The following is a 24,788-nucleotide window of genomic DNA, read 5'->3' as shown; positions in this document are numbered from 1 at the left end:
ATCATTTTCTTTAAAAAAAAGCAGCCAGGAACATCTGTTTTCAGTTAATCCAATGTCTCCCACAAAGCAGTTCTGCTCTTTGATTTGCAGTGTTGCTCTCAATGGCGTAATACACTAAGTGTTGCGAAATCTCTTACCAAAGCCACTGCTGTCCATACTGGCCATGAAAAGATCCCGTCTTAGAGATGGGAAACAGAATCGACGGGCTTCGTTCTGAGCAAAAAATGAAACGTAGTAAAGCTAGTATGGTCATTTTGAGACAAACCTTTAAAAAATATGAATTGCTGCATCTTTCTTAGCCATATGGTCTCTACTGGTTTCCCATCATCCTTTCATATTAGTATGAGCGTGTGTAACAGGAGGATTGCATTCTGTGTGGTGAAAATTCAATTTATTGATTGTTCATTTTGTCTGTTAAGTGTCAGAAAATATAGAAAAGGCCAGTTATAATTTCCCACGGCCAAAGGTGACGTCTTGTTTGTTCCGAATATATTCATTTTAGTATCATGCACAACAAAGAAAAGCATCAAATCTGCACAGTTGAGAAGCTGAGAATTTGAAACCCGCAAATGTTGGCTATTCTTTCTTAAAGAAAAAGATGATCATTTGATTATTAAAGTAGCTGCTTTTTTTGGTCAAATCACTAATTACATACAGTTCTAGTCTGCATCCTAGTCGTTACAATTGTAAAATCAGATTTTTTTTAAAAGCCTTTTAAGTCCTCCATTCAATGTAATTGAACCAAGATTTAACAGATATGTTGTTACATTGTTGTTATTCTTACTTTAATCCTCATACGACCAACTCTGTAATTATACAACCGCCTTAATGACATGAGCGCTCACAAGTCGTTAACATGGGATTTTCTTCCCTCTCTGCCACACGGCATGTTGGTCTCTTATCAGTTCACATTGCCAGCTTGAAGTTGGGTCCCCACCTCTGACTGGGCCGGAGGGAGGACTTTACACAGACTGCTTTAGCTTCATATTTGCTTTTAGAAGTGATTTAGTTTCCCCGTCACCTACATTGGAGTCGCACAAAGAAGGGATTGCTTCAAAGACGCTTTGGAGAGGACGGACAATTACAGCGACAAATAGCTTTTTCAACGAACAAGTATTGTTTTTAGAAAAACACTACCTGTCCTCTAAGATCGTTTTTAGGTGTTGTGGGCTGTTTTCCCTGTCTGTGTGGTTTTTCTTCGACTCGACAGCTACTCATCTCAAGTATTCTGCTTCGTGCTGAACAGCGAGGAGGTGAAAACAAATCTGTGATAGATGACCAAACGCTCCTGAAATTCTCATATTCCCAGAAAGTGCTTATAGTGCACTAAGGCACGGTGTGCTTTTAACTCAGAGAGTGAGTGCCGAGGGCAGACTTACCATCTTGATAAATATGTGAGGGAACTTATCAATGTTTAATCAACCTTCCTGCAGTCTGTAGAAGAGACTCAATTCTTGAGGTGAAAGGAAAGGACTTCTCACGCAAAAAGGATGGAGCTACACACATGTGAAACAGTATGAGAGGCCACGGATGGCATTTGGCCCCCTTGGCCTTCCATATTTCAAATGTCATTATCAATCTTTATAAGTGTTAGCGTTACAGATATGTAGTCAGTTTGGTATTTTAGCAGATGTATGTTAAAACTGAAGGATAACATTATTAAAAAACAGTGGATGACTTTGACAAGTGACTTTTAAAACGTGATCTGAATATATCTGCAGGCCATTTACTCCCATTTCCCCAACCCCAATGCTCTCAGGGGTGTCCGACATGCCAGTGCAGGTCGTATCGTTCTGAACTTGGCTCTGACCGTCGCTTGGTTTCCTGCCTGCAACAAGCGAATGATTGACAGAGGGCGACACCTCCATTCCCCAGAGTCGCGCATCGACCAGACAAACATACAGGCTCTAAAACCCTGTAAGTGGCTTTGACTGTGGTGAGTAGGCCTCAGCCCTCTGGGAGCTGTGGAGGTCAACGGTCTGAAACAGGCCTCGCCGTCACAGAGGGCACTGTAGCGTGTTTTAAAATCCCCTCACAAGCCTTAAATATCATCGACGGCAACAAGAAAATTGTCGACACTGTTGTTATTAAAAAAATATTTCAGGCAATAAAGCTTTTACTCTCGCTGTGCTGTCAGAAGACTGATCTCTCAGTCTCTCCCTCACCTCTTGATTGCCTCTCTCTCTCTCTCTCCATCACTCACTCACACACGCACACACACACGCACACACAGAGACACTCACTTATTCTTCCATTAGGAACAAAACACTACAAGTCTGTTTTGTCACTTTGTGCTTCATAGTGATCTGCCCTGAGGCGCTGATAGCTCTCTGACCAAAAGAGGGGGAGGTTACTCCCTCTTTCTCCCTCTGTCTCTGTTGATTTTATGGCCTCCGCCTCCAACAGTGTGATCTTTGTACCTGGCGTGATTTCACATCAGTTTGAATGATTTCCAACAGGCCGACTTTAATGGCTTTCAGGTAACATTTGCTCCCCACAGCAGTGAGTCAATCAATTGTATTTCTTCTATAATGCTTACATTCTGAAACCCGCAGGTGTTTGAGTGGCAGACTCCTGTTTGACATCTCTTCAAGTGAAAAATATTTTCATCGTTAATTAGCTGTAGATTATTTTATGGATTAACCCGTAAAAGTTCATTTTATTCGAGAAAATGTCAAAAAAAATAGTGAAATTGTCTACTACAGTCCTCGAAAGTGAAATTGAAATTTCCAAACGCAGATTCTCACATTTGAGAAGCTGGAACCTGCAAATATTTGTCATGTTTTTCCCTCGCCAATGACGTAAACCCCTAAAGCCAAACACTGTTGAAAACCACTTGACCTTATTTGAAATTCTAGCAAAACTCCCACAATTTCCAAAGATACTAAATATGTCAGGCTGAACTTATGTAAAATGAACAAGACTATATCATATTCCCATTTGATTTAATGGTGCAGACATAAAAAAAGATGGAGTTTTGTTGGAATATTTCCCTTCATGGAGAGTTGGGACAATCAGTTACAGACAGAATATAATTATGATTTTAACAACCGTAAAGCTACTTAACAAGACTCAAGATGGAGCACTGTTTGTGAAGGGGTCAATTTGATAATCAAGTGCTAATACATTTTCTGCTGCCACTGCGTCACTATTAACAATGCTAGATATATGCAGATAAATGCAGTTTCTCTGTGTATTCTGTACGTGCGCATGTTTGGGTGTGTGTATGTACCACTCACACTCACTCTCACTTAGAGAAGGCTGCTCCTCCAAGTAGGCCGGTCGGTGGCCCGGGGCTGGATTTTGGTTGCAGGCAGGGAGCATGGTGCTGCGAACAGGGGGACTGGGTGTGTGGCTTTGTCAAGGCCCATCAGTGTCCTTGCTCTACTTACTCTGCATCAACACTTAAGGGTGTGTGTGTGTGTGTGTGTGTGTGCATGTGAGAGAGAGAGAGCGAGAGAGAGAGAGAGAGAGAGCGATGGTGGGGGTTGCAAGCAAAAGAACATGCTGCCATAAGGGTTTTGGATGAGATGAGTTGTATAGCGTGGGTGTGTGTGTGTGTATGTGATGAAAAAATGGAAAGGTTCTCATTCTGGTGAGTCTTTTATGTACTGTGTTTAGTGTGTGTGTGTGTGTGTGTGTGTGTATCACAGTGGTCCCGAGGCCTTTATTACAGTCTAGTTGGTTCAGTGGACTTAAAGAAGGCAGAGGTCTCTCTTCTCTTTCTTGTGTGTGTGCGTGTGCTCGCGTGTGCTTGCGTGTGCCCTGTACAACACACGTCTTTGAATGCATGTTGGACATTTGTAGAGGAGTGACCTAAATCTGTCTGCCATCATTACCTAACAAGAAGACGGAGAGAAAAGCAAGTCACAAATAAACACACGCAAGCACACATATGTATCTTTATACACACATGCGCTCTTTCACCCCAACAGACACACACACGCACGCACACACACGCACACACACACTCACACACACACACACACACTCACACACATACAAACAGAAGGCCATCATGCTGGATACTATGCACACACTGCAGCAGCAGATTGGAATGCTAAGCAGTGGAGAAAGAAATGCCGTGCAAGATGCCGTTCAGCCTCCATCCTCCCTTCTGTCCAGGGCCAAGAGTTCAGACTATATTAGGGAGTCATATTACTGTTGTTCTCTTGTATCTCGTCCTCCTGCGTCCCGTATGTTCCCTAGTAAAACTCCACAGCGCAGCATCACCCTCTGATCACCTGCGCCCTCAGTCAGCTGTTTACCCCGTCACCCCTGCTGGGGAGGAGATCGTCTCCACGACATCATTTATTTAGGATTACTGAAAAGTAGCCTAAGCTGAGCCTAGCCCTCTGCCTGTGTGTGAGTGTGTGTGTGTGTGTGTGTGTGTGTGTATGTGTGTGTGAGGATAGAAAGATTAAGAGTTTTTTATGGGTCAGTGGCCACTGTTGCGCCTAGCTAATTACAGATTTAAAACACGTACACACGTGTGTGCTTTCACTCACAAACACACACAGTTACACACAGCCAGCACATCTCTCTCTCTCTCTCTCTCTCTCTTTCTCTCTCAGACTGCACTGTGCTATCACCATGGTAACAACAGATTGAGGGACTTTTCGCTGCACCAAATGCACAATTGTTATCTATTCCTCTCTCTCGTCTCTGTCTGTCTGTCTCTATTATTCTGTCCACCTTCCACCCCGCTGTGTTTTCTCATGTGCACTCTTTCGCTGTCAGTGTGTGTTATAGAGCATCCAACACACACACACACACACACACACACACACACACACACACACACACACACACACATACACACAGACAGACACACACACAAGGCGAGGCTGCACTTCTTCACTCTCAATCTTACACCATTTCTTCCTCCCCAGGCTCTCCTAACGCGGCTGGTGGTGTGACGTCCTAACTCTTCCTGCCCAGCATGGCTGTGTCACTGTGGTTCCTGGGAGTGTGTGTGCTCACTCTGGCTTACGTCGCGCCCTCCGGTCAAGGTAAGCGTAACGGCGCTGAGGTAGTATCATGTCGATGGGTTGACCGTGACACAGCAATCAGCGGGAAAATAAATGTAAAAAGGAAGCATTGGATGATGCCAGTGCTAAGTAGATTTGTGTGACTCATATATAAGTCATTGTTCTGCAAACTGAGCAAAGTCGTGAAGAAAAGTGGAACTCACTGCCGCTAAAGGAAGGCAAAGTCATCGTGTGACCTGCTTAAACAAAAGCTTGTCAAAACATCTGAAGAGTGCAGCCTGTTGCTCCAGGAGCCGCCTGCTCCTAGTTAATAAACGATCAGTCATTCAGCACCACGGACAGTTACAGTACACCCGTAGCATACTGATTTAACTGGGTTTCATCCTGACGCAGCAAACACCTTTTTACGTGTGTACATGATACTCAAAATTATGTGAATAACCGGATTAAGGATATGGTGATGTGATTTTCTCCAATAACCCTGTTTTACGCAGATTAATATGGCAGTCAGGTGAGTTTACATACAGAGAGATATGACAAAGTAAGATAGGGAAAGGAAAGAAAATAATACACTCTTTGTCCTTTGTGCTCACCAAGCATCTGAAAGCCAGCAGTATGAGCTTTATTCTCCCCATTGAATTAAAACACAAGATACTGTGATGTACAGGTACCCGCATCTCATCACAAGCAGGTGTCACAGTGGAGGTGCAGTGTGATTTATGTCAACAATCACAGTCTGCTTGCATCTGGGAGTCCTTCCAGTGTAAACTCTCACACGTGCCTGCATCTTAAAGATTAAATTAAATCACACATCTTCACAGCGCGGAAATGTGTGTTAACTATGTTATGCTTACATCAAACAGGTGTTGGCATGTTTAGATGGAGATAATCAGAGTATGATGTTTAAATGACATTTATTGTTGTTGGGAAATTAGTGAGTGTGTATCATCATACCTGCTCATGGCTGATTAAAGCCCTGGAACAGTATTTAAAGGGAACTCGTCCATACATATCTGTACAGTACTACTCAGCCTGTGAAAACAGTTCTCTCTGACTGGGATCTTTCCAATGTCTGAAAAAGTAAGTTAGACCATACATTTATAACAGAACTGACTAAAAGTCAGGATGTCACAGCCACTGTTGCTTTAAATGTGACTATTTGTCTAGCAATGCTAGTGACGTGGCTCTATGGATGGCAATGTTTTGGACAACTTTTGGGTGAAAGTTCACGACCTCCAGGGGTTGAATCCTATTGACCTCGGTGATCCACTGATATGAGTTTTACATTTGTGGTTTTCAGTGAATATACTCAATTATTGGACTTGGGCTTAGAATCAGCATGTAAGCATTGTCATGGTTAGCATGTTAGCATTTAGCTAAAAGTACCACTTGTGCTTTCCCCAATTTAATGGAACTGCAGCACTACATTACTAGATTACTCATTTAGCTCCCCCAAGCAGCAACCTCCGGTGCTCGAAAATGAAGTCAATGAAGTGCCAAAAACTGCAGTTCCTTAAACGGTCAATCCCCATAGTCCCCTATGTTAAACCGGACAACTTCCCATCAGAAATGCACACGTTTCAAGTCTGTTACAAAAAATGGGTTCGTTATATATAGTTAATTTCCCCGTTCAGAACAAGTGTACATGGGTGATTTTTTTATGCAACTCACAACAACTCACAACAACTGTAAAGGCTCAAAGTTCGGCATAATTAAGGGCGTGGCCGCTTTGAGTGACAGGCGCCTTCACAGGCGCTAGCTATCTTCGAGGCGTCACCTCTGGCAGCTACCGGATGCGGACTGCCGTCAAACCCCAACAAGGAAGACGAGTAGGCGTAATCTGGCTAATTCGAGTGACTGAACTTGACCTCTTGGCCGTATTCGTGATGATGTGGCTTTAATAGAATTTTTCATGCAGTGTCGGACATATTATGACTTACTGGGCGGTTAATTGTATCCCGGGCATCCTGGCTAATGGGCGGGCGTTGGATGATAGTTTGGATGACTTTTGTTCACGCATCAGTTTCCAACGGGATAGGGAGGAACTGTGATGTTCTTGTTTCTATGAAACATGGCTAATTCCTGGAATTACGTTACTGGTCAGTGGTCGTCGACTCTCGTTCTAATTACAAACAAAAACAAATACATTGATTAAACAAGTAGTGCTCTGTGCTCCAGTTCTTTCGGTAACTAAAATTATATTAACGTTATTTTATTTAACTTCATAAAAAGTGATAGCACTAATTAGCACGCCGTCTGCGCTCAGCATTCTTCGGCTTGTTAGCTTAGCTCGTTGTATTAAAAAGACAATTTGAGGACTCTGCTTTTTTCTCCAATAATGTTCCAATAAGAACGAGTCTGTCTATGCCAAAATAATCATTCACATTCATTAATAGCACTAGCGTTACCTGCTAACTAGCATTTGTTATGCTAACAATTCTGCCCCTACCGAGCCTCGCTCTTCCCCAGCACCATCCTCTTTTCCAAATATGATCGCTGGTTAAAAAAAACAATATGGCGACGCTCGGGCCACCCACTTTGAGCTCAGAAACCTTTGGCTGACATTACTTCATATTTTATAATCTATGTATAGCAAAAAAAGTTTTTTTAAGATTTTGATATAGGGTGCTGCAAATCATAGTATATCCAACTTCCTTCGAAGAGGAGGAGACAATCGGATAAATTGGTTTAGATTGGTATGATCATTACTAAGTCTGAAGACAGTGTCAATGCTTATTGTTCTTAAGAAATGATTGATGAATGAAAATTATTTTTCTTCTACCTTCTTCCTACCTCCACCCCTCGTGAGCAGCTATGTCCCGGGCCGCCATGCCGTTCGGGCTGCTGCGTAGGGAGCTGGCATGCGAGGGTTATCCCATAGAGCTGCGCTGCCCAGGAAGTGACGTGGTTATGGTGGAGACCGCCAACTATGGACGCACCGATGACAAGATTTGTGACGCAGACCCCTTCCAGATGGAGAACACACAGTGTTACCTTCCTGACGCACTCAAGATTATGGCCCAGAGGTGTGTATGTGCGGGGTTACACATCTTGCTGACCGTGTTTGTGTAAGAGCTTAAATCACACAGCAGAGGCGCAAATTGTAATGTCATTCCTGTGACGTTTGAGTATGTGCAAACATTTTGGAAGCAGTTAATAAACCAATCAATGAGAGCATCTACTGTTTCTTACATACCGTATGTGTGCACTGCTATACAAGATACCTGTGGATTCATGTCAGAGGAAACGTTAGACAAAACCAATACTTGTGTTGTGAGTCATGTGTACGTGCGAGTGCAGTTATCTCTCCAGCTGAGTCTGAGTGCCTGACTGCACCATTAGCTGTGTACTCTGCAGTGTTTTCCTAGAAGAACTGATCAATATTCAGTGAGAGGGAGAGTAGACAAATGGAGTGTCCTTTGCTTCCCCTTTCCTGTCTGTTAATCACTCTCTCTCCTTTCATTGTTTTTTCTTTCTATCATCCCTTTCACTTATCCACCCATCCGCTGTCCTCCAGGTGTAACAACAGGACTCAGTGTGTGGTGGTCGCAGGGGTCGACGTCTTCCCAGACCCCTGTCCTGGAACATACAAGTACCTGGAGATCCAGTATGAGTGCGTCCCTTACAGTAAGTATACGTCTATATAAACACACACGTAAACACACATGCACACACACAAACATGAATACATGCAAATATGTGCATGTGCACGTAAAACACTGAGATTTAACCTATATTTGTCTAGCTATATTGTAGGCTTATGTTTTTGTTTTTTGTTCTTATAACCTCTGATGTCGACTGTATTCCCTGAGAGATTGATGGATAGAAGTTTTTTTTTTCTCAGGGAGTGTGTGTTTGTGTGTTTGTGAGTGTGAAATACATAATGAAAGGTGGATGGAGAAAGAACAGAGAGGGAAACTGTAGGACATTTGCATACTGTATGTCTTGTGTATGTGTGTGTGTGTGTGTGTGTGTGTGTGTGTGTGTGTGTGTATGTGTGTGAATGTGTGTGTGTGTGTGTGCGAGAGTGCATGTGTGCACTTGCGCGTGCATGCGTGTGTGTTTTCTTTTTCAGATTCACGCCACGGGAGTTGCTCTCTTTTCTCCACAGGAGCCTGATTGAGGAAAGGAGAGATCGGGGGAGGTGGAGGGGGGGAGGCGAGGGAGGATAGGGCGGGAAGGGAGGGGAGAGGGGTATGCTGGGTCTCTTTTGTGCTTCTTCTATCTTTTACGTGAACTATAAAGTTTGTGGTGAGAATGAGTTCCAAAGTCTTTATCTGTGCAATTCTTTCTTTCTTTATCTTTTTTTCTTTCTTTCTTTCTTTCTTTCTCTCTTGCTTGCTTTCTTTCTTTTCTTTACTTCCCTTCTTTCACCCTCTGACTTCTCTTTCTTTCTCTCCCTCTTTTTTTCCTATGCTTGAGTAGAAGTGGACCAAAAAGGTAAAGACAAAACATTGTAGCATCTTGATCTCTTACCCCCGACCCCCACTCTTTTCTCTCCTTCTCTTCCTCTCTCCTGCCATCTCTCTCTTCCTCCTACCCTAGGACGTTGTTTCGTAGTCATGCTGGATGTTGCCCCCCTTTTTTTCATTTCCTACTTGGTTATTTTGTCACCCTCATTTTATCCATCTCTTGTGGTTGGAACCCGTCCTTTTATCCAATTTTATCCAGGTTCTGCACATAGTCCCTCTTCCTCTTCTCTCTCTCTCTTTCTCTCTCCAGTTTCTCCCCCTCCTCTTCCTCTCTTGCTCCTGGTCGATCTCTCTGTCTCTTATTTCTCTCCCTTAGTCTCTCTTTGCACACACAAACATAAACACAACTGCTCACACAAACATAAACATAATCTTACCTTTTCTCTATTTCTCACTATTTCCTTTTCACACACAAGCACCGTTCTTTCTTTCTTTCTTGCAATCATTCCTTCCTACTTGTCTGATCATCCTCTTCATGCTTATTTTCCCTTTTCTTCCCTTATAGGAAGAGCCCCTTATTTATCTTCATAGGAAAAATAAGACCAAATGTGTGTGATTGTATATCCTTCTGGATGTGTGCTTACCAAGCACTGCTTCCGTGTGTGAGTGTGTGTGCATGCCTATTTGCATGCCAGTGTGAGACTGTACAGTATACATATGTGTTCATACAGTTATTGACATGTGGGTGGACCAATCGTTGTGCTCGGCGTAAACTAACCTGCCCTCTCATTCACTTCAAGGCAAAATTTAGCTCCGCCTTCTGCGTCCCTGATTCTACCTCACACCCTTTTTCACTCTTTTTGCACTAACCCACACCCACACTTACGCACACACACATGCATACACACACGACGCACATAAATACACTCACACACCTTTCATTGCAGTGTCCCTGTTGTATTACTCACCACACACACACACACACAAACACACACACGCTAACAGTGTGTGAATTTCAACACTTTTACGTCTCTTCTGTTGCTTGCCTCTTGAGATCAGCACAGGTGTTTTAAATCCCTCTCTCTTTTTCTCTTCATTCTTTTTTCTTCTTGCTGCATCAACCACATCTAATTCGATCCATTTTTCATGCATCGATCCATTTTCTCCCCATCTCCCCTATCTTTCCACACTTTTCTCCTTCTCACTTCCTTGCCCGCTCTTCTTCTTCTCCCTCCCTCTTCCTCTTCTTTCTCACATCCTGCTGTCTTCCCCTCCTCACTTCCGTCTTCCAGTTTTCGTGTGTCCCGGCTCACTGCTCAGCATCCAGCCGGCCTCCTCTCTCCTGGAGGCGGAGCATCAGTCGGGGGCGTGGTGTAAGGACCCGCTGCAGGCTGGTGACAGGCTGTACGTCATGCCGTGGACGCCATATAGGACTGAGGTGCTGTATGAGTACGCCTCCTGGGACGACTACCGCCAGAACAGGGTCACCACCACCTATAAGTGAGTAATCTCTCTGTGTACACTGTGTATTGCTGAAGATGCAACCTTGGGCTCTGGAAACATCTCTGGATAAAATAATTATTACATTTTTCCAAAGAAAATGTAAATGGTTTAATTCATTTGTAATCAATTCAAAATGGGAATACAGCAACATTGACTTTCTAAGTGAGAGTTTAAACGTTAAGCATCTCGTAACTGAAAGTATCTATGGCTAAATAAGCAACAAGCTGAGTTAAAGTTATAACCCTTAGATTTGTATCATATCAAACCCAATTTTTTATTATATTTGTGACTGGTGTTTATCCTGCCATAGCCATTAAATGTGTTAACACCAATTTGGTACCTCTCCATAGATTGAGAGCGAAGCCATTCTCACTCTGGCCTTAAATGCTGCGCACACGTAAACATGTGCTCATGCAGAACCTGTAGGATGATAAGAAGCTGATTGAGAAATGAAAATGATTTTCTCCGCAGGCGTTTAACTCTCTTTTCCTAATTAATGATATAAATTGCATTCCTACTATAAAGAGCATATACTTCTATGTACGCTTTATTATTTCATCATTCTCTGTTCTAGGTTGCCTAGCCGCGTGGACGGTACAGGCTTTGTGGTGTATGACGGTGCCGTGTTTTACAACAAGGAGCGAACGCGCAATCTGGTCAAATATGACCTGCGGACACGCATCAAGAGCGGCGAGGCAGTGGTGGTCAACGCCAACTACCACGACACCTCGCCTTACCGCTGGGGAGGGAAGTCAGACATTGATCTGGCGGTGGACGAGAACGGCCTTTGGGTGATCTACTCTACTGAAGCCAATAATGGACGCATCGTGGTCAGCCAGGTACAGTAGGAGGAAGGAAAACAGATCGATGACTGGAAAGAGAAAAGAATGATGGGTTTTATTCCTGAGTTCTATCATTTTCCCATGTCTTTTTATTTTTTCTGTTTGCAGGTGAACCCGTACACCCTGCGCTTTGAAGGCACGTGGGCCACCGGCTTTGACAAGCGCGGGGCAAGCAATGCCTTCATGGCTTGTGGGGTGCTCTACGCCGTGCGCTCCGTCTTCCAGGATGACGAGGGGCAGGCAGAAGGCCGAGTCGGCAGCGACATGGTGGTTTATGCCTACGACACCAGCCGTGGACAGGAGCTGCCCGTTCAAATACCATTCCCCAACCCTTACCAGTACATCTCCTCCATAGACTACAACCCCAGAGACAACCAGCTGTATGTGTGGAACAACTACTACGTGCTGAGATACCCGCTACAGTTTACACCACCACCGCCCACTAAAGGTTTGTGGAACAAGTGTACTTGTGTATTTGGACATACTGGTATGTGTTGAAACCAGAGAAACAACAGTGTTTCCATCCCTCTAGGTCCTCTCTCGTCTCTGATGACGACCGTCCGCTCCTACACGGCCACTGTCTCGTTGACCCCAGTGCGGCCGTCGGCCTCTCACCCCATTGGCGTCATCAACCGAGGACCCTTTGACCAGCGGCCGATCACAGCCATGGTCCCTCTGACCCCACGTCCACCTCTGCGTGTCCCCTTGGCTCCTGGGGGCCCCGGTCAGGTGGGCGGATGTGAGGGCCGGGTGGCACGAGGGGTGCAGTGGCCGCCCACTCTGAAGGGCGAGAATGTGGAGAGGCCCTGCCCGAAAGGGTCACTGGGTAGGTGTGGCGTGTGTGTGCCTGTACAGATGTGAGCATGTCAATCTGCGTGTTGCGCTGTGTGTGTGTGTATGTGGACTGGTTGCATGTGTGAGTCTGTATCTTGTTTCCCTTTGAAATGTAGTCGGATGTCCCCTCTTTGAACTTGCCCTCGTATTAGAGAGAGAAGAAGAAAGAGTTTATAGTGTCAAGAGGAGCTGGGTTCGTCAACTTCTCCTCTCGCTGTGCAGCTGTCTTCCTCAGCCCAGCGCTCCCTCTGAAAAAAAGCTGTTATGCAGATTATGTAGATAAGCCGGTGGTGCATTATGCCTCGTCCTAATCACATTGAATGGTTTGGACATGGATTTAGCACAGAGGTGATGTTTTCACCGGGGAATGATCTAATACTAAATGTTTACAACTGAACATGGTGTAACAGACACTCTAGTTCTGTGCTTTATGAAACATTTTTGCTTTTCTGAGCTTTTAGCTTTTGATAGCCGCTACACTCTTTTTAGCTCGTCATTTTATTTTTTTACAGTACATGTACTGGTCAGTTTCAAAGTTAGCGACTTGCTGGTGAAGGCAGTCAAACAACTGAAAGATAATTAGACAACAACCCATGTGTTTTTGTCAGAAGTTGATGAATACCAAAACCGGGATAAAAGGAGAGTAAATAATGTACTTACATTCATCAGGTGAATTCGAACACGACAAATGAACGCTGATTTTGCTTCTTGCTAGAGGTGTAAATAGGTAGTTTATTTGCTAAAACTTTACTTGGAAAGCAAAGAATCCCACCCTTTGTGTTTTTGGTCCTACATCACTAAGACTGTATGCTGTGCTGGAACTGTTTTCAAATTGCTGACACTTATAAAATTACATCTTCAAGAGGCCAAAAAGTTTTTATCAAAAAAAACACAACAGAATTAGTATCCATTACCTGACAATAAATGTATTTTCAGTCCACATTTTTAGGAATATTTCCTCCTGGTTTTCTGTTTATTTCATGAATATATACTCAGATTTCATTGACTGTCTTGTTTTTCGTTAATTATTGATGAAATCCATATTTAATCAAGTGCCAACACTTTTTATTATTTTGCTGCACTGTAATATCTGCTTCTAGGAAAATGAAAAAAAGCAAAACAAGTGTAAGAGTGTTTTGAGCTCCATGTAAAGGTAAAAGATGCATGGGAAGTGTCGAACCGCCTCAGGTCCTGTAAAACACAAGCTGCCCTGTCTCTTCGTGACAGTCTGTGTCACCCTGTCTGTCTCTGCAGGTATAGCTTCCTATCAGTGCATGCAGTCTCCAGTGGGCTGGAGCTCCAGAGGGCCTGACCTTTCCAACTGCACCTCTCCCTGGGTCAGCCAAATTGCACAGAAGGTTAGTCACACACACGCATACACACACTGTGCAAATCCCCTAAAGCCAGTCAACAAGCAGCTCTCTCTTAAATGTCAAAATATTTGACATTACAAACACCCCCGCCTCACTCCAGATTAAGAGCGGAGAGAATGCGGCCAACATTGCTGGGGAGTTGGTCAACTTGACCCGGGGACGGATCTACGCCGGTGATGTCAGCATGTCCGTCAAGCTAATTGAACAGCTATTGGACATCCTGGACTCCCAGCTCCAGGCCTTGAGACCAGCCAATAAAGAGTCAGCAGCGCGCAATTACAACAAGGTAAATTGTTCCTGTTGTCAGTGCAGAGGTGTACTTGACCTTTCCTGGAAATGAGAGCGGAAATGTCAGTGATGATGATTCTAACATTCGATTTTTTATTCGTCTTTTCAGCTGCAGAAGAGGGAACGCACATGCAGAGCCTATGTTCAGGTAAGACACAGAGACAGACTGATAGACAGACAGACAGACAGACAGATAATCAAGAGTAAGAATGAAACGCTCTGTCTTTCTCTCTGTCAGGCGGTCGTTCAGATAGTTGATAACCTGTTGGGTCCTGAGGCTCTGGTGTCCTGGGCGGATATGAGCAGCGTTGACCAGTCCCGCTCAGCATCGCTGCTGTTAGACGCAGTGGAGAAAGGAGCATTTCTATTGGCAAACAATCTTTATGAAGGCCGCTTCAGTGACAGGGCACCAAATGTTGGTACGTGGTCCATCTCTTTTCTTTCTTTTGCTCTACACGTTGTGGAAATCACCAGTTCGTCTAAGGTTCTGTGTGTGTCTGTTCCTGTGTGCACAGATCTGGAGGTGTATGTACTAAATACAGAGGCAGACATACAGGATCTGACGTTCCCTCACTCTTACGACAGCGACAGCATCTTGCAGATATCAGCACTGGCTCTGCAACAGTACAGCAACAATGGTCTGTGACACACACCAAAACTAATAAACATTTTATATAGCTGGGTATTATAAAGTATGTTGCCAGGGTTGGTAAACCATAGGTGGGACAAGTATCGGGCTGTGGAAATAATGCTAGTTTTTTGTCCACATATCAAAATCCAAACATTATAAAATGTAAGGTGGAAGTCTCGAATTCTCTCTTCGCTATGTCCCCTTTCCCTCTGCAGGCCAGGTGAAGCTGGTCCTCTCGCTCTATAAGAACCTGGGCTCCTTCCTGACTACCCAGAACTCAAGTCTGCGGCTCGGATTGGGGCTGGGCCAGGGATCGGAGGCCAGGCGTAGGAGCCTGGTGGTCAACTCCCATGTCATCTCCGCCTCTGTGCACAGAGGATCCAACAGAGTGTACCTCTCCGAGCCGGTGATCTTCACCCTCAGGCACCTGCAGGTCTGTTTTGAAGTCTGTTTACCTCTAATGTTTAGAATGAGCAAATTCCCTCTGGCCACTAAGTATCCTTTATACTGTATGCATTTAAATATGTTTTGGTGTGCGTTTGACTCCACAGCTGGAAAACCACTTTGGCCCCAACTGCTCTTTCTGGAACGGAACAGGGGTTTCTGGGAGTGGCCGGTGGTCTACGCAGGGCTGCCGTCTGTTACACACTAACAACACACACACTACCTGCGCCTGCAACCACCTGTCCAGCTATGCCGTCCTCATGACATATCAGCAACCTGCTGTAAGTAACACACGCACCACAAACACGCTACAGTGTTTGTTTTTTCTGGATTTGCATGAACCTTCTCTCTCACACAGTACAGAGGCACAATGACAGTGGTGCAAAATGTAGCATTTAGCATTTGTGCAGACCGTGTTACACAACATTACTGCCTCTACTGCTTCATTTAAGATGACCAGGTGCCAAACCTTAACTTCATAAATCCAGCTCCATCCTCGACCAACAAAGGCTTCCCGACTCCACCTTTATGCACCCATTTGCTGAAGCACAGCTGGACTATACCCCCACCCTGCTGCCCAAAATGTTGTTTAAAAGTCAAGCACAGAGGGGGGGATAATTGTGGGTTGTAGCTGTAAGAGAGAGAGAGAGAGTGATAAATGCTGCAGGCTATTTTGTCCTGCCATGAAATTGAATTAAGTGTTTCTCTGCAAGATGTCCTCTTTGTTGGGTGTGATTTTATTCATTTGAATGTTATGTAACACACTTGGACTCACAACCAGAGGCAGACGAGGACTCAACACCACAAAATGCATCCATATTCGGTCACAATCCTGCATCTGCACCTGTTCCTGCACTCATACACGTACCCTGTATGATCAGATAACAAATGAACTCTCTGCACTTTCTTTCCCGTCTGCTCCTCTTCATCAGTTTGGGGTCGGTGTAGAAGAGCTTCTCGTCTATGTGGTTTCCTGGGTTGGCATCTCTGTAGCGCTGGTGTGTTTGGCCACCTGCCTTACCACCCTGTGCTGCCAGGGGGCGCCCTGGCACACAGACCACAGCACCATCCACTGCAACCTGTGGGCCAACCTGCTCATCACTGAACTGCTCTTCCTGGTTGGTGCCAACAAGACGCAATATACAGTGAGTGCTCATTCATTACTGTTTTTAAAGCATGTTGTTTAGGGTAGCATTTTGTGAAATATTCCTTCTTCTCTATCTAAATTTGCAGGTTGTGTGCTCCATCATTGCCGGCCTGCTGCACTTCTCGCTGCTCTCGGTGTTTTGCTGGTTGTGTCTGGAGGGGGTGGAACTGTACTTGCTGCAGCGGGAGGTGTTCGAGGGACGTAACTCCAGGAGGAAGTATTTCTACCTGTGTGGCTACTCTATTCCTGGGCTGGTGGTGGCTGTTTCTGCAGCCATAGACTTCAGAGGCTACGGCTCAAAAACTGCGTACGTTGACTAATGTGTGTGTCTGCGCGTGTGTTTCTGTGTGTTTCTGTGTGTTTCTGTGTGTTTCTGTGTGCATGTTTTTGGAGGAAGACAGTTACTTTCCTACATCTGTATTTTTCTTGTACCAGACTGATTTAGCTATTTAGGAGATTGTTATTTACTGTGATATGTTTGTGTGTGTGTGTGTGTGTGTGTGTGTAGATGTTGGCTGCGAACAGACAATTACTTCATCTGGAGTTTCCTCGGACCGGTTGGTGTCGTCATCACGGTGAGTGCGGAGAATTCGTGGTCGAATACAGACACAAACACTTTTATATATTTTCAATCATCAGTGTGCAATTACATCCTATTGAGTCATTTTTAATGAACACATATTGAACAGTTTCTGTTCTTTTTTTCGGCCTCAGTTGAACCTGGTTGTCCTGGTGATGACCTTACATAAGATGCACAGCACTGCTGCTTTGAAGCCAGACTCCAGTCGCCATGACAACCTGAGGTGAGTACAGCCTCTCATGCTGATCTGTTGCGTGGTATCGTGTGCAGGTATCATTGTGTTTCAGTAGCTCTGGCTCCACTCACACAGCTATTAGAAAAATAAAGTAAACTGAATAACTATAATAATACATAATAATAGTAAAGTTGAATTTACAGTTTTTCTGTCCTGTTGCACGTTTATTTGTAATATTATTATTTATATTACTATTAAATTATGAATAATCCAACCTGATTAAACTAGAGGTAAGAAATGAAAGAAAAAGTGAGGAAATGATTGTTTCTTGAGCTGGAGGCAGTGTGTCATGTCTGAGGGACCTGTTGCATTTCATCCTAGCTGAGAAAGGGAGCCACTGTAAAGTAAATCAAACAGTTTCTTTATAGTAGCGCTCGAGCATTTTGTTAAACAGCAACATTTTGAAAGGTTTCAAGTCAAGCATTCATAGCTTTAGATTAAAAAAAGCACTAAAGCAGTCTTGACAGCATTATGGAAACGTTGGGAATTTGATTTAAATAATTTTCTGGTCTGATAAGTATGGAAAAAAGAGAGTATGGGAAAATATTTGTGTTTCCAGACTATTGCCCCTCATAAATGCCATAATAAATTGATAAAACAGATTACACAGGAGTGTGGACTGAACGGCCTTAATGGATAAATGCAAGATTTCCGAGAGCCGACTTGACAATCCTATAAACCCTGTCTATAAAACACCTTAACCCTGTCACAGCATCCTCTGTACGCAGAGTAGCAAAGTCATTACGGTCTGATAAATCTACCGAGAAGTTTGAAAATCTGGAAGTCTGGAAAAGTATTGGATGTTAAAATGGAAGCTGTGTAGGAACCCCGAGTAGCCTGCACTACTATATATTTCTGAAAACATATGAGGCGGGGGAATAGGCAATGCAGTAACATAATCTTGATTCATATTTGATCAGCACGGTCTAGTTTGACAGGTTGAACGGAGTTCCCGAGCAGTGATTGACTGCTGCGTTAGAGACTCCTCGGCTCTGATTGATTCTTTGTCTTCGGGCGAGGTGCGAATGACATTCGGATCACTAAGACGAGGAACCTGATTTCTTTCCACAGATTATCTGTGTCATGTACTACTGCCAGGATAAAGTGACAGTTTGAGTAAATATGACAGAAAGTAATTTCTATTCAAGTTTCCAACTGTAGCTTTAAAGCTCGGGGACCGGAAAAATCTAATTGCTAACAGATCTAGGTGAGTGAACTCTTGTTCTCCTCAAAAATGAAAATAAAATGTGATTTGCAGGGCGTGGGCGGTGGGCTCCCTGACGCTGCTCTTCCTGCAGAGCGTCACCTGGTCCTCAGGCCTGATGTTCCTGTGTGCTCCGTCTCTCCTCCTGGCTTACCTCTTCTCCTCCCTCAACACCGCCCAGGGCCTCCTCATCACCATACTACACTGCACCCTTGCCAGGAAGGTCTGTCTCTGTGTTCATGCGGCTTTTACGTAACTGTAAGACCCTAATGTGTAACCTCTGCATTTGTGACCAAAGAGATATGTTACATGTTTGAATATCGCATGCAGGGTCAGAAGGACTACGGCCGATGCCTGCGCCTCTCGCAGTGCTGCGCAACCTCGTCTTCCAGCTCTCCGGACTCGGTGAAGGGTGCTGCCCTGCGGTCCAACAGCCGCTACACCAGCAGCCAGAGTCGGAGAGCTACTGCGAACAGACAGGTACATTAAAACACACTGCACCGCTAAGTCCCCGGAGCTCTTTGTCTCGCTCTCTCTCACTGCGTCTGAGTCAGTTTGACCTTGTGTGAAATATCTTCTATTCCAGAGTCGTATCAGGAGGATGTGGAATGACACCGTTCGCAGACAGACTGAATCGTCTTTCATCGCTGCAGACGTTAACAACACACCGACTCTTAACCGAGGTAAAGATTTGACCTCTATTAAATGTGAGTGTTGCCTCCTCTGTTGTTCAGTTTTATTTATTTATTTCCCTCCCTCTCTCCTCAGCTGCTTTAGGGAATCACTTCCTGACTAATCCAGTGTTGCAGACTCATGCTGGAGCCTCTCCTTATGACACGATGCTGGCCCAGGGGTACAACCAACCCTTCTCCTCCACAGGTACATTTCATCACAACGTTCTGGGATTCTTCCTAATTTTCTACTCGGATGACTTACTCTCCCTCTTTATGTTGGTATATCGTACTGTCCTTTTACATATGTGTACTCCCAGTACCTTGCAAAACTCTTATGCCACGTTGATAATTGCCCATGTAAGACCACTCCCTCAAGTTTCTTAATTAAAAGGTGCACAGCATCAACTCTCAAGGAAGTTTAATGTGTTCAATTCTGACATACATTTTCGTGTTTTGTGTGTATGTAACATATATATTTTTTACACGGATCGATTCAATTTATGTTATTTAAGATTTGTGGCCATGATATGTATAGAGCAAGGCACTTACAGTAGATTTTAAATAAATAATAACTTGCAAGTGCTTTCTTAAACAAACAGTGATGATGACACTGTTTCTAAGTTAGCGTAAACATTATTGCATTTCTGAACCAGACGTTTTTGTTAGCATACATTACATATATGCCGATACCTTTCTATCTGTGATAAGATATTGACCAAAAATATCAGGCGACCGATTTATCGCTTGGGCTCTACTTCCTGAATTTCCCTGAGTGGCCTAAGACTTCTGCCATTTACAGTTTATCGTTTTTCTGTTTCTGTACATTTTGAAAGTTTGGAATTTCAAGCTGAAAATGTTTTTGGTTTATACCAGTGTGGTGTTCTGTTTCCAGTTTTTGTTTTACCTTGAAATGTTTGTCTTTTCAATGTTTTTTGACACTTTCCCTCTCTGTCTCTCTGTCTTATCGTGGACCAGTAGGAACCTTCAGAAACAAGCAGAGTATGAGCTCTCCTTTATTGTGCTCACTCGAATCATTGAGCGCCACTTCCTTGTTCAATTCATAGACTACCTGTGCAACACTTGCACACAGTAATTATTGACCATAAGGACATAACATACATCTCTCTCATGTGGCTGCATAACTGAACATTTCATCAAAGAATATTTTCAATGTCAAAATCTTTGTGGGAAAGCCACACCGTCAGTAGGCACATCAACCCTAAACTCACTCATACATTCATACATTCAGTCATTTAAATCTCTTCATGTGAATCTTTTATGGTTTCCCTGTTTGCTAATGTTCATCTTCCTGTTTCTTCCAACAGAAGGTGTAGTGTCCCAGAGCCAGGAGTCCTGTGGGTTGGACAGTGTGTGTCTCAATGGAGGCTACACCCCCAACACCTTCACCCTGCACGGTCTGGGAACCACACCCGGGTCCCGAGCTGGAGTGGTGGGCAGCACTGACCTTCTGCGGGAGGGAGGAGTTGGTATAGGAGGCGATGACATCTCCCCAGCCCTCCTCACCCCTCACGGGGCCACAGATCTGGGCGGCGGCGCTGGAATGCGTCGTAACCTGTCTGATGCAGCGGCGCTGGAAAAGATGATCATCTCGGAGCTGGTGCAGAGCAACCTGAGGCCCTCAGTCGCCATGCCTGTTCCTCCCGAGCGCTACGGAAGCCTGGCGCGGCCTCAGCACCTCGACAGGGCAGCCCTCCCACACACTGCCACTTTGACTCGACACGCGCAGCCGCCTCAAGAGGGGTGGGCTGCCACCATGCAGCCAAACGCACGCCACAATGCACAAGAGGCCTGGGCGCACACGCGGCACCACACACAAGACGCTGAGACACATTCCACAGCACGTGGACAAGATCTCGCCACGGCGCCACGCTTACAAGACGGCTGGTCACACTCACGGGTTTCTGGAGACTCTGAGTCCCGTGAGCTGCTTAAAGACGGGGACAGGTCGTTGCAAGGCACTCTGAGTCGCCGCGGGCTCCAGGACAGGCAGCAGGCGCGCCCCCCTGATGTTCAGGCACGGCCCTACTCCACCCTCAGCCGCACACCGGGCACCCTGTCACGTCACCGCGGCACAGTCGAGCCGAGCGCAGGGGCCGACAGAGACCGAGAGAGGGACAGGGAGCGTTACCGGGACAGGCCCCTCCCGCCTCCTCCTCCCCCTCCCCCACAGGAGTCCGACTCCCTGTACAAGGCTCTGGAAGAGCCCCTGCTGATGAAACAGAGGGAGGCAGGTGTAGAGGCATGGAGAAGCGGCCAAGACAGAGAGAAGGACGAGACATTTCTCTTGAAAAGAGACGAAATGATGGACGAATGGAGAGCAGGAAACGACAGAGCGAGGGACGAGTCTTTTACCTCTCAGACAAGAGATGAAGAAATGGACGAATGGAGAGCTGGAATGGAGAGAGGGAGGGAGGAATCTCATCTGCTGGAGAAGAGAAGTGGAAGGATGGAGGTGTGGCGGGGGGAGACAGACCAGGAAGAGACTTTTATAACACAGAAGAAAGATTTTGCGATTGACGGATGGAGAGGTGGGATGGACAGAGAGAAAGACGAATCCTTGTTTTTAAAGGACAGAGATGGATGGAGAGCAGGGATCGAGCGAGAGAATGAGAAGCAGAAGGATAGAGCGCTGGATGTGTGGAGAGGAGGGATGGATATAGACAGGGACGAATCTTTCCTGTTCGAGAGCAAAGACGGCGGTCTCGACGGGAGGATGAGAGGGAAAGACAGAGGGTCTCTTCGGTATCACGGCGAACGAGAGGATTCTGACAGCTTTGCTCTGCCTTTGACCCCTGACCTTGACCTTGACCCTGACTCCTCACCTATCTACGCCAGAGATTCAAACCCCTCCCCGCTCTACCCCGGAGACCGCCGCTCGCCTCCGCTCAGCAACTTCCCCCGAAGCTCTCCCCCGACGAACATCTTCGCTCCTCGAGAAACTAACTCGCCTCCAAGCAATCTCTACTCGCGCCACTCCCCCCAGGTGTACAGCCGAAGCAGCTCCCCTCCTCGCTTCTACACCCGCACCTCCCCTCCGACCCTCTCGTACCCAGACAGCAGCCCTGAAGGTCCAGAAGATATCAGCAGCCCCATTGGCCCGCCCCAGCGGCCCGCCCTGGAGCTGCCCTACAGCCTGGGGCGACCCCCGCTCGGCCCGCGGCCCAATCACCTGCAGACCTTCTACCAGCCGCCGCCGCTGGCGTCCAATGGAGAGGCAGTGTACACAGCAGAGCCCACCTCGGAGGGAGACGACGGACAGATGCAGCGGGTGACGAGCCTGTGACTAGGGCGGTGGTGATCGGGGCATAGAAACCAGGGATGAGGAGGAAGATTGTGGTTATCACAAATAGCGAAGATCAAGCTGATGGATGGATCAGATAGATGGATGATGATTATGATGACAAAGAGGATAATGATGATGGATGATGAAGGTAATGATGATGACAGTGATGGCTCCTCCCTGCTTCTATCTCCCGATCACCACGAGACTTCCCCCTTTTCATGTTTTGTTACTTTTCTATGACTGTGATCCATTTATAACTCTTCCTCCTCCACTTCCTCTCTTTACTGTCTCTTTCCTGAAACCCTTCTGTGTCTTCCCGTCTCATTGGTGCTTATCCTTATTGGCCCATCGTCTTAAGTTTCTATTGGTTTGTCAGCTGGGTGTTGCCCTTCCCTGTAGCAAGCAAACAGTGTGTCAAAGAAGCACTTGTGTGTTGCCAAAAAATCCTTTCAAAGAACATGTGCATGACTTTATAGTGGCTTTACCAGGCTACATACCGTAGGAGGAAAGTGCTGAAGTGTGTGTGTGTGTGTGCGTGTGTGTGTGTGTATGCGCGCGTGTGTGTGTGTGTGTGAATAGCTTGATGAGCATGCGTGTGTGTAAGGATGTGTGTGTGAGTGTGAGTGCGTGTATATACATCATTCTTGTATAATTAATGTATCACAGTGAAGCATTTTATCAATATCAACAGGGGGGCCTCTTACACACATCCCCTCCTACTGATTTTGAACTCTTGACCAATCCCATTTCACATCAAGACGACCCCGCCCCCCCCCCCCCCCCCCCCCCCCCAACCAGCCCCTCCCTCCACCTGCCACAAACTGTTGGTGATGGAACTCGTTGCCATGGAGCCTGTCATAGCAACAGAACTATTGACTCCGGAGCCAGAGATCATATTATGAAACCTCAGAACTTTTCTGCAACCCCCTGAGATCCTTGTAAATATCGACCTCAAGTGTTCTGATTGTCTTGTATTGCTATTGAAGTTCAAGTAAACATGTGAAATAAATGTTACCGACTTTCTCTTTGTGTGGATGTACAGAGAGAGCGGGGGTTTCACGAAAAGGAGAAATGTAGATCTGCGGTGGAAAAGGAGGAGAGACGTGGATGGAAATAAGAGAAAGTCTGATTTAGACAGATAAAAAAAAAACAGCTGTGGTTTAATGTAACTAAGTACATTTACTCAAATAATCTACTGTAAAGTACTTGGACGTTACTTGAGTACTGCCATTATATATTCTACTCAACCCTATCTGACAGCTACAGTTGTAGATAAAGATTCTATATATGAACATATGATGACTTTTATATGAAGCATTGTTGCAGATTAAAACAACCCATCAGTAAATAAAGTGTCTTAATTTGGCACCGACTCATCCGGCTACAATTGAAATGTTTGTAATGCATCAGTACTAATAATCCAATAATATTGTCTTTAATAATGGAACACTGACATGGGCCATTGGGCTGCTCAATGAGCACTTTTACTTTTGATACTCAATAAATAAATTTGATAACAATACTGTTATTTAAGCACCATTTTGAATGCAGGACACAATATCTTCAAATGGTGGTGTTGCTTGATCCGAGTACTTCTTCCACCAATGCTGACGGCGAAAAGGGATATTTCACTTTTGATGAGTTTTAAACAAACAACTATGTGTGATGTTAAAGTGACAACCCCAAAGTTGATTATCACCCATCTCTATAGTCCCCTTTAGCATCTTTAAGGCAAATGTTTTGGTTTTACAGCCCACAAAAAAAAAAAAAGTCAAACCTCTTTCATGAACTTCTTTTTTTTGCAAATTATCTAAATTTAGCATCTAGCTTGTCAACATAGTGGAACATCTTGCAGCTAAAGAGCCAAATACCTTTCTCAGGTGGATGGTGGAGACTGTACTTCTACACCAGTATGATAATGCTGTATTTCTTTAAACCATTCACCATTGTCATCCTCGTCACTAAACCCAGGGTGCAGCGACGGTACCGCGGCAAAATAGATATTGCATGATAGAGATAATGGAAGGGGAGGAGATGAAATCATTAGCGGTCTTATACCCACAGTCTACTGTACATCCGGGTGTCAGACTAAGCCAAGCTGAAGCTCCGGCCGGGAGGAGGACAGCTATGCGCCTAGCAACAGAGTCTCTTCCTGCGACCAGGAGCAGAGCTTCGCATCACTGCTCTGCACATCCCCGCTGGGAGCCAACACCATATACACCATATAGGTGGAGACCCAGGCCGTATAGCTGGGCCCCCTGGAGGGAAGGGAGGCACGGGAGAACCAGAGCCAGGACTGAGCAGAAAAGACTGTCAGACCCTGCTG

At 45.3% G+C, this 24,788-nt stretch overlaps 1 protein-coding gene across 1 annotated transcript; it reads left to right on the top strand.

Moving 5' to 3' along the window:
- Positions 1-4,942: 4,942 nt before the first annotated feature.
- LOC306695948 (adhesion G protein-coupled receptor L1-like) lies at positions 4,943-23,216 on the top strand (the record flags this gene model as incomplete). Its single annotated transcript, XM_079159391.1, has 25 exons — positions 4,943-5,012; positions 7,804-8,017; positions 8,509-8,618; positions 9,417-9,431; positions 10,696-10,903; positions 11,481-11,745; positions 11,857-12,196; positions 12,281-12,574; positions 13,837-13,940; positions 14,056-14,241; positions 14,353-14,391; positions 14,482-14,662; positions 14,759-14,881; positions 15,090-15,307; positions 15,426-15,599; positions 16,251-16,463; positions 16,552-16,772; positions 16,974-17,040; positions 17,180-17,268; positions 18,539-18,707; positions 18,815-18,964; positions 19,071-19,167; positions 19,253-19,363; positions 20,134-20,157; positions 20,484-23,216. The coding sequence occupies 25 exons, from the start codon at positions 4,943-4,945 to the stop codon at positions 22,460-22,462; spliced, it is 5,661 nt and encodes a 1,886-aa protein (XP_079015517.1). The 3' UTR covers positions 22,463-23,216.
- Between the last annotated feature and the right edge of the window lie 1,572 nt (positions 23,217-24,788).

The sequence above is a fragment of the Pholis gunnellus genome (assembly GCF_910591455.1).
Source record: "Pholis gunnellus genome assembly, chromosome: 5".
In the NCBI taxonomy this organism is placed as follows: domain Eukaryota; kingdom Metazoa; phylum Chordata; class Actinopteri; order Perciformes; family Pholidae; genus Pholis; species Pholis gunnellus.
This window is presented reverse-complemented; position numbering and strand designations above follow the sequence as displayed.